Genomic DNA, 10,786 nt, shown 5'->3' with positions numbered 1-10,786 from the left:
CACTACGTTTGAAACTGAATATAATCCAACAGCCATCTTTGCCTACCTTCAGGTCATCACTGTGCAGAAACAGGCACCACAGGCAGAAAGAAGGGAATCTCCAGTGACAGGCAGCCTGTCACAATCTAGCCATAATTTCAGCAGGCAACACTATAAATATGGAATTATACTGGGGGGGAATTCTCTTTCGCATTAGGTCCTAGGTTCATTTCACCTCACCTTCTGCAACTAGGTGCTTTGCAATAGGTGAATAATCATGCTACATGCCTTTTACAGCTGGCAGAGACAGGTTTATCTTGAAGGTGTATGAAAGGGATTGACTAGCTGTCGAGACTGTCATCTTACTTTTTCCATTGATTGCACATGAAGCAGAAATTAAGTGGGCTCCCAAACCTGTGCTCAGATTAAATGTATCAAATTTCATTAGATAAATAGAGGCCTAGGAGACTGTAGTAGGGCTTCTGTATCTGAACACAGTTCTCAGAACTAGCTTAGTATCTGCAACTTAGTGAGGATATTATACATTCACTGAAGATTTTTAGACAATGAAAGGTCATCAAATTTTACCACATATACTCCCAGAAGGCTTAACAATAACAAAGTGGATAACAACAGATATCTAAATGGCTGTAACATAGAGGAAACAAAGTTTTATGGTTTGAACAAAGTGCTAATGAACATCATTACTATAATAATTGGGGAACATATTTTAATCAAAGAAAAACTTCTTTTCAGCAGAGACAATATTTATATTGTTTTTATTTAGCAAAGGTACTGAAAGAACTGTTTTCTTTTTCTGTAAAGATATACAGATATGCACCAATTCCATAGAGCTTCTGTTTTCTCAAATAGTTATGATTTTTTAAGAAACAGTTTAATGAATTGAGGGGCATATATGTGGAGATGTCAAATTTATTTGCATCATAAACCACATGATTCCATTTACCACTAATTCCCAAATAATTGACCCATGGGCCACCAACAGCTTGTAGAACACTTGCTGGTGCTTTATAGAGAACAAACTATTTACACAGTTTTAACTGTCCTCTGTTTCCAGCCATGTGAACTGAAAAAATATTAAATACTTTCTTAATACTTCTTTTTCCATACCTGCAATTGCTGAGGTTACCACAGGATGGCTTTGGTTTTTTGTTTGTACTTTCACAATTGCATGGAAGGGCAGTGATCTAGGACATTTCCCTACTAAGATGTGCTCCAAAGTATAGAAAATCTTTGTGAAACCTTAACCTGTAAAATCAAGAACAGACTCTACAGCATTCATTCTTCTACAGTCTGCACTTGGCTGATAAAGTTTTTTTTTTTTTTTTTTTTCCTGAGAATTGTATTCCCTTATACTTCAAGTTAGCCCCTTATTTGCCTCCTGCCAGATTGTAAAGCATGGAACAGATGACATGATATAAGGGTCTGGAATAATTGTACAGGAGTGTCTCATATTGAAGTACTCTTTGGTTTGGCAGAGAGAAATGAAATCTACTGCTAAGATCTGCCTTGCATATTTGTGTTTGAATGTCCTTGTCTTAAGAGAACACCCATAGCAGCCTGAAATGAAACTCACTGATATAAACCCAGTTCTGTATAAAAAACAAAGCCCTTGGAAACAATTCTCTTAAAAGAGGGCTTATCTCACCAAAAAAAAGTTAATTACAGCTTTACGTTACTGAACTCTGATGAACAAAGCATAACGTTCCCTCAGATGTGAGGCCCAACTCAAAATACAAAGGAGGAGTACTTATTAAGCACTTAGTTTTCTGAGAAATTCATTGCTTTTCCTATTCCTCCATCCCTTGTAGTCTGCAATCAATCTACCCCCAGCTGTTTATTGGAATGTTTCAGAAAAAGAACATAAACTTTGGCCCTATTAGGGTTAATGCTTTTGCATAGATATATATGACCATAAACTGGTCGACTAGTAGAGGTCTTTGCTAACATTGTGACTGGGAACAGGAAGAATACAGCCACAATAATATACAGCTGTCTACTAAAAGTATTGCATACAGACATCTTTGGCCATGCAGTCTCTTGGCCTTCTGAAAATAGGTGAGCTGCATTGCCAACATGACAAAAAAAATAGCAATGTTGAGAATTAGAAAGAGGCGGGTATAAGAAGCTGATATTGATGGGGCACTGCTTCGAGCAGTCGTCACCATCTGTGCCAGCCCTGATCGGCCTTTGATTGACACACCAGTTTTGTGCTTCACATAAGTGATATCTGCAAAATCCAAAAGATCTTTCATTTCCTCGTCTTCATCTACAGGCAACTCTTTTTGTGCTTGAGTCTGTGCCTTTTGTCGCACTTTTCTTTCATTTACCTCAATTTGTGCAAAAATGTCAGGAACAGCATCAACAAATTTGTAGCCTTTGGCTACCTTTCTATTTTTCTTTGCTCTGCCATGTTGCTGCTGCTGCCTCTGTGAGATTGCAAATATTCTGTCAATGGCCTCCTCTGTCTGTCTCTTATCTGAAAATCTGAGCAGACGCTCAGCAGTCTTCCTAAAGCTAGCTGTGTTTCGTACACGAGACAAGATCTGTTTCTCAAGCTGCTGGAAAACAGGCTTAAAATGCTGCAGGTTCCTCTCCACGATCCCTACGTAATCTTTCACTTCTGGCACTGCAGAGGTCCTAATGGCAGAGGCTCGGTCAAAGACAATTTTCTGGCGGTCTGCAATAACCTGTGCAAAGGCAGAACGGGGCCCATCCTCAACGGTCCACAGGTAAACTGCATAGGTGTGCTCACCGGTGGTGACAAAAACATCCAGTTGCCGAGAATCCCCATGGACCGTGAAGCTCTGCACGTCAACAGAAGGCCCAATGAAAAGGTAAATGGCTCTCGTGACCGGGTGCCGCAAGAGGGTGGTCACATTCACGTAGTTCGTTCCGTTGTAAGGGTAGCCCCGGGGATACATCCTTGAGGCAATGATAGCTTTCTCGCTGTGGCCAGTGTCATCCATCCAGTACATCTTATATATCCCATCGCGGTGCCTAATAAAAGCCCCATGGACCTCATCAACAACCGTCTCTTCAAAAGGCACATCCACATTGTGGAAGAAACTGGTTGCTGCCTCCAGGGGGCTGTCATCTTCCAGATGAATTTGGTCTACCAGCAACAGAAGCTGGGGGTGGAGAAGCACCAGGTTTCTTTGCAATTTTCTCAGCTTCAGCTTTGGATTGTAAGCACCCACTCCTTCGCCCCTGATAAAAACCACCCCGCTTCTCTCCATAGCGGCAACCACTCGTCCCTGGCAGTCACCAGCCAAGTCATGCTTATATTTCAGCCACTTTGAGGAACAATCCTCTGTAATCTGCCCTTCCCATGGGGAGAAGCAGCTCTTGGACACAGCAGGGGAAAACATCAGCACATTGTTAAAAAAAGTGTATTTTGGCCCATATAGAGCTTCTGTTATGAAAGGTACGCCATTGGGAGCAAAAGTAAAGGAGTTCTGGTCCGGGTGTTCATGGCCAGCATTAAAGTTTCTCCATCCCTTGATCCACTCTTTGTACTTGTTCTTATGAACAATATCATATATTGCACGTCCTCCCAGCTTTCCTGACTTGAAGGAAAGGAAAGGCCTGTTGATTTCAGCTGGCAATGCACTCCCGTAGGTTACGACGCCCCAGTCCTCAAAATAATGCAGCTTTGGAACCCCATAGTCCGGTGGAGGTACAGAGTGCAAACTTGCATCATACCTGCCAAGAAGATAAGGAAAACAGCTTTAAAATCAACTGATCAATTCCATTATCAGCACCTGTACAAAGCTCAAAAAATGATTCAGTGTTTGCACTATTGATTCAATGTTTGCATTAAGGAGCAACCTAATAATACAAAGCCCACACATACATTTACTGAGTGAATTAATCATATAGTTGTAAGGATATTTAGCATACTAATCCTTATAAAAAGTGTCTACATATTAATTTAATATATGATTTTTACAGAATAATAGCTGAGAGCCTCTGCTCCACATTTAAAGTGAGCAATCTCTCTGCAGTCCAAAAATAAGCGTATCACTAATTTCTGTGAAATAAGCCATGCTTTGGCACATTTCATAAAGCTGCTGACTGTAATACAAACCTTTTTAAAAAGTGCATTAGCACCAGGCTGTAGATGAGAGTTTTCATCTAGATATCAACGCTTGTACCTATTTACTGACTACTTAACCAAGAGAAGCAAACAGCTATCTACAAGTTTCCCCAAAACTGATGATTATAGGAAGTCTATAGTCTCCAAATAGGATTAGGAATTAACTAAAAGTTAATGAAAAGATATTTTAAAGGCTAAATCTTTATAATTTATTACACTTAGTATACATTAGTTTCCTTCTCCAACTAGGTTGAAGAAAAATTTGCATGGCTTTCTTATATAAATTGTAAGGTGTAAAACATTTGGTTTAAAAAGAAGTCTTAATTACTGAAAAGGTTAAGATGCTTACATTTTTGCTTCTTGTGATTTGCAAGAGTTAAAAACAAAAAACCCAAGCAAGACAAAAAAAGCCCAACCCTCTGGCATCATATTTAAGCAGCAGAAAAAAACAAAACCATCATTAAGCTTAATAATATTTCTGCCACATGGCTCCTCATCAGAATTATTCTCCACAGCTAACTAGGAGCCTCAGTCAGGCCCTACTGTACTCATGTCCTGCATATGGTTTCAGGTAATTCTGACCAATGCTAGAAGTTGTAGTGGTCCTTGATGGACCACTAAAAGCAGATTCCAATGCAAGTCCCTGCAGTCCAGGGAAGAGGCAGTTGTTCAGAGCTTTTTTTTTTTTGACTTATGTACCCTTAAAAATATTCTTCCCCTTTGGCATCAAGAAAAAGCTTCTAATCATATATTTCCAAGATTTCCACGGAGACACTAAGAGAAGAAAATGAGGGAACGGGGTCTGTAGAAAAAAGATTCTGTGATTTGTGGATAGCAAGCTGAAGGGTGCTTGGAGTCCAGTAAACATACATTTTTAATGTGCATATCGTGAATATAAATGACATATTCAATAATATTTTTCTCATAAGAGAGAGAAATGGAACCACATTGACTCCTTGGAAATGTATCTGCTCTCTCTACTGACTGAGGGGATTTATATGTTTATTTAAAGCCTCTGATCATTTCGTTTCTCATCTTTAGTAGACTGACTAATCATATGAGTTAAGACAGGTGTAAGTTGTATGGAAAAACTGGATCTAATCATCTGCCAACAATTTTATTCTAAACATAATTTGCAAATTAGTGTGTGTACACACAGCTAAGAGTAAGCTCACCTTTTACATTACTTTCACACCATTTTAAAGAAAACTATACTTTAAGTATCTGCCTAATTAATCATTAAAGAACATAAAAGATTAAAACAGATTTTTTTTTTAAGAAGATATGTAGGGAAACTTCCCATCCTTTTGAAACTGCTTATATTTTATGAAAGCAACAGACAACAGAAGGAAAACATAAAAAGTACTTGCAGGACAAGACCAAGGTGTAATCCCTAGCAACACACTGGTATATCTATACAAAATGAACAAGTTCTCAGATCACCTGAGCCTCAAGACTCTCCCAAGTTGCAAATGACCAGCACAATCTCTGCCTCTACAGTTCAGTACAAATCTAATGATAGTGGCTTATCACTAATAGCAAGCAGCTGTCATGTTTCTTTGAAGCCCACTCATTCCCTTTCATACCAGAGAAATTCAGTGTGGAGAGTGCACCACCTCTGCCCTTTGGATGGGGTCCCCGGGCCTTCCACCACGCGGTTCCTTCTGATCTGCTCTGCCAGCCAATTCCCGCTGCCGTTGCGCATGACGAATTTGTCGAGAAACACCAGCTGGCTCTCTGGCCCATAGAACCAGTTATAGTTGGAATCTGCGATGGCCACCGTTCTCTGAAATCCTTGGGAAAAGGTTAAAAGACATGTAAGGAAGAACAAAACACATGCACAAAGGTATGTTTGTAGAGCATGACAATGAAGCTGAGTGGTACAAACAGAAGTAGTCTTTTAAGATGTTTATAGGCCTACATTTAAGTGAGCCATAAACGGCTTACACAGGAGTTATTTCCCTCTGCTGTAGCTAACTTGAATACTCACCTTTCTTCTTCGGCTATGGGCTACAGATAGCTAATGTGCTACAAAAACGTAAAAAGAAATGTCCCATCCACTTCCTTTCCTCAATCAAATTTGGCAAAGACAGATAACTTTCTCTTTACAGCTCTCACTTTTTCTATGTCAATCCAAACTCCTAAAGCAACAACACAGAGGTTTCCTCAAGGAAAAAAAAAATCTGCTTCACCCTTGAAACAGCTAAAACATGTTCATGTTTTACATGTTTGCTCTTTCCCCAGTAGATGCCTGAGGTATCACATGGATTCAGTGCAACTCCTTACACATCTGTATCAGTGTGTCAAAGCTGTGCACTTCGCCCCTTGGATACGTGACTAAATCTTATTTTTTACAAATCAGCTGCCATAAATGGACTTCCTTGCCTGAAACACTCTGCTTATGCTGAACTGCAGTTATTAATACTCATTAAAATTATCATTTTATCTTTTTAACCAGGAGTTTTAAAAATAGAGGTTCCTAATGAATTGACGTCCAATAATCAATACAAAACCATCATCCAAAACTTGCAAGGTTACCCTGAAACTCAGTCATCTCTGAAAGCTAGAAGAGGTTGGCTATACTTATTAGCTTGTAATTGTTTTCATATTTTTACTTCTTCATCTTTCAGGAACAACTAGAACTTCAAATCAGAGATGCTCAAATACACCGAGAGACACTGGAGAGATCCAGCAGGAATACAGAAATAATAAAAAGCCTGCAAAACAGGCCCATTAGCAATGCCTGATATTTTTTTATTTCACTCTCATATTAACAAAAGAAAATAGTTCATGTTTTTCCTGGGGTTGGACTGAGATACCTATCAGTTGATTCAATTACATTTTCCATATGACATATATTTTAATAAAATTGTTATAAATATAAATTACAATGTTTTGTGGAAACTGTGGATCATGTAAAACTTTCCTATACTTTGTGGTACTTATGCATGGGTTTCATCATTTGCTTGTCCTTTCACCAAATATTTTTTCTGTGACGATTTTTGTGAAAGGAAAAAAAAAATAGTAAGAACCTCAGGGAATGTTATTTTTCAAACAGAAAACCTCAGAAATACATGTTTCAAACTTTGGAGAATGAAATCAAATTTTAAAGCATTGATTTTTCCCCCAAACAATGCTCCCATCTTTTGACTGGTTCTAAAAGCCAGAGCTTAAGTAACAATGATGTTTACTAAAGAGTGATAAACAAGGATACCACTGTTTCAATGGATGATGAAGGTACAGGAAAATCCAACTGAAAGAATATTGAAAAATGACCTACTTCAAGTATGAAATTTACTGCTGCTTTAGGAATTATAAGATATATCTTCATTGATCCAAATGACCTACCTGGCAGGACAGTCCTGTACATGAATGCAAAGTGCTGCTTGAGCCAGGGATGGCCGAAGTGATTGATATCAAAGTGCCTTTGGACAAGAAACATGTACTGAAACAGAGATCTGGTTGTGTAGCTGCCATAAGCCACCCCTTCATAGAGGGAGCCATCTGTAACCTCCTGGAGCAGGACTACTGACTTCTCCATGATTGCTAGCACTTGCTTGGTCCACAAATATGCTTCCTGAAGGTAGCCTGAAAGAAAAAGTTGATGACAAATCATCATCTTATACCACCACAAAGTACTGATTACGTCATCCATACGCCTACAGTGGGATCCTTTACAGCCAGCAATCCACAAGGGTGGCTCTAAAACACAGCTATCACTGCAGCAACCATGCAGCTCTAGAGTAAAAAATAAAATAGTATATTTAAACACAGTAGAGCAAGGTTAACTGAGCAAAGACTGGGATTATGCCTTCCATTTTAAAAGGAAAATTTCTATAATGTATTCGGAACATGCAGAAAGGGAAGAACCAAGCCAGGATTATTTATTGCATTTCAAAATGAAGCAGTATGATTTACTGCAAATTTGTTAAGTTTACAGTCCCCACTAGAGGACTCCAATAATGCAAATATTCTAATCAGTCATTTTTCACCAGCATGATTTCACCAGCATGTTGTAAAGAGATCCTCAGTTTAAAAATACAAAAAAAAATCACGTTTGAACTGCAGTTAACTGATGTGTTTTGTTCAATGTGTTGTACAATCAAAAAGGTTATTTACAACAGGAATTATTTTGGAAAAGATTTGCATAGTTAATTTCCTGTTCAGATTCAGGAGTAGGAATGATTAGTTTAAAATTACTCTTCCAACTAGATTGAGTTTAAACCTCTGTGTAAACAAGACTTAAGTACTTACATTTCTTCTATGGAAAAGATTTTCAGAGATCTCATTTTTTGGGTCAGTTCTGTACAACTCAAGAATTGGGAAGAGGCTGCCAGAAGCCCTTCTCAGGGCATGTCTGCCTTCACCAAGTAACAAACACAAGCAGTAGGATATCAGCAGCGCATTTACGTATTGCAGAAGGATGTGTGTTTCGAAGGAAGCATGTGGATCCACTCTGGCTAACTCTAGGAGTCCCAAGGCTACATGCCTTTTCTTAATTTATTTTGGATTCACTGGCAAGAGAGGTAGGACTAAACAGAGAATGACTAGCTCACACGTTTTCATGGCTACCTTGTGTCTACTCAACTCAAAGTGTCTGGGCATAGATGTAACCACCCTCATTTTCACCACCTACCAGAGCTCAGCTCTACAGCCGCTAACTTACATTACATCCCACTATTTGGTGAATCAGTGCCTGCTGAATGAAGTGCATATGCCAGACTCAGAGAACATTCAAACCCGCTACTATGAATGTTTCGTTCTCTTGCCACAGTTACTGCATTTATGCTCAGCAGAGTGATGAGCAATTCAGACTACCGACTAGTCAAGGCTGCCAAACTGTGCTCAGTTAAAGGAGAGAAAAAATTGCAATGCCCAAGTTAAACAGGCAAGCTGATTCTAACATGGTACTTTTCTCCACTGGCTGAAGGGAGAGCTATGATCAGGAAGGCTTGAGCAACAGGAGCAGGTAGCACTGCTTACTTCTACTTACAGCTACCTTAACACTACTTCACTACACTGACAGAGCTGGGCACCGCAGGACTTTTTCTGAATACAAGCCCAAACACTCCACCTCCTTTTTCCCCTGTGACTTAAAAATCGCAAGAGGTACTTTGGACTATTATCTTCCTACTGTTTTCAAATTTATGCATATTATCATGATTCAGCATAGTGCATTTACTACTTTGAAGCATATGATAAACTCCATTTACTTAGTCCATATCTATGCTATAATAACCCTATACTTACAGTACATTAAAAGGGTAAAAATATATTAGAATAAAAAAGACACTCAGTACTCTGTCAGATAACACAGATGTCACAAGAAAACAAAATTAATCAAAGTACACCTATAATTAGCAGTATACAGAACAAATTAGGCCTTACTCAAGTTTCTTTTTCAAACATATGAGCTTTTATTTTAACTGAAAAGACTTTAATATATGTGGGTACTTAGAATTAACTTAAATTAGGTTCATTTCGCAGCACTATGACAAACTTTATCAGCATCTTTAAACATGCTATTTAATCTCTGCATACTTCAACAGTCCATAAAAAGCTGAATACAATGCTTAAAATTATTTCTTTAAATTTAAAACTTTGAGAGAAAGGGATACACTATTTGCAATTAATATGCATTTGATACAGGACATTATGTTTGTAAACACCTATCTCTGTGTATCCCTCCCTCTCCTCCCTCTCTTCCTTTCTTCTCTGCAAGAAAAAGCTTCTATCTTGGAATGAGAACATTTAAGAAACTAATTTTTTAAATTGTTTGACTTTTATTTTATTAATATTATTTTATTTTTAATTATGAACAGAAATACTTCATTTGAACTTCTATTTTTTAAAAATAAACTTGCTTTAAATTACAAACAACTGGAATTTCAGTTGGAAATGTACGATCTGGAAGTTGGAACCTATTTTCGTTTAAAATATCAGCATTAATTAAAAATTCCTCCAGTGTTGCTGAATTTGCATTTTTTGCCATAAAAACAAGACGGTGAAACAAATATTACTCTACTTTATTTGTGGTGTTACTACTGCTTAGCATAAAGCATACTTACCATCTATACATTAATGAAAAACAGTCATCCTTCAAACTGCCAGCTTTCTGCAACAACAGAGGAGCAGGGAAGGATGGAATTATGAGGAATTTAGGAAAACCCACTAAATAAACTTGATCTTAAGTCTCCAATTTGTGAAGGGCAAGATAGGGGGAAAGAGGATGATTTCCACATACGCTCTTTTTGCTCTTCAGCCTATGTACATTATTGGGTAAGCTTGTTATGAAAGAAATGCAACAAAAAGGTGACCCCCAAACACAGTAGGTGCCACAGTTTTTGCTACAAATTCCTCAGTCATCTGAGAGCTCCCACTCTGTGCAGATGTGCCTTTGCCTGGCAGAGCTGAACAGCTTAGTAATGCCATCAGGCTCCAGAAACTAGATTTTCCTTGCCTTGCAGCAAGTAAGTAGCTCCATCGGGCATCGTGTTTTCAAAAGACTTCTAGCACATAACAGGAGGGTACAGTCTATATTAAATAATCACTGGATAAAATACTGATGCATTCTTACAAGTAGGAGCTGGCTCCATGGCTTCCCCCTCTCAGCCAAGTTTAGAGTCAGGATTTCTTATCTGCTCTTTCTCTCTGACTCTGAGTCTTGCATTTTCTTTCACATGGCAT

General features: G+C 38.4%; 1 protein-coding gene across 3 annotated transcripts in view; it reads right to left on the bottom strand.

Annotated features, from left to right (window-relative positions):
• Window positions 1–741: 741 nt before the first annotated feature.
• DSE (dermatan sulfate epimerase) overlaps window positions 742–10,786 on the bottom strand; it is a 37,619-nt gene continuing 27,574 nt past the window's right edge. For all 3 annotated transcript variants that reach the window (XM_064508901.1, XM_064508899.1, XM_026123519.2), the window contains 3 exons: window positions 7,448–7,687; window positions 5,686–5,893; window positions 742–3,705 (listed from right to left, as the gene is read on the bottom strand). In XM_064508901.1, coding sequence (XP_064364971.1) covers window positions 1,944–3,705; window positions 5,686–5,893; window positions 7,448–7,687 — 2,210 coding nt within the window. In that variant the 3' untranslated portion in view covers window positions 742–1,943. The remainder of the gene's footprint in view (window positions 3,706–5,685; window positions 5,894–7,447; window positions 7,688–10,786) is intronic.

The sequence above is a fragment of the Dromaius novaehollandiae genome, chromosome 3, assembly GCF_036370855.1.
Source record: "Dromaius novaehollandiae isolate bDroNov1 chromosome 3, bDroNov1.hap1, whole genome shotgun sequence".
Lineage (NCBI taxonomy): Eukaryota > Metazoa > Chordata > Aves > Casuariiformes > Dromaiidae > Dromaius > Dromaius novaehollandiae.
The sequence above is the reverse complement of the archived record's forward strand: the minus strand, read 5'-3'. Positions and strand labels throughout refer to the sequence as shown.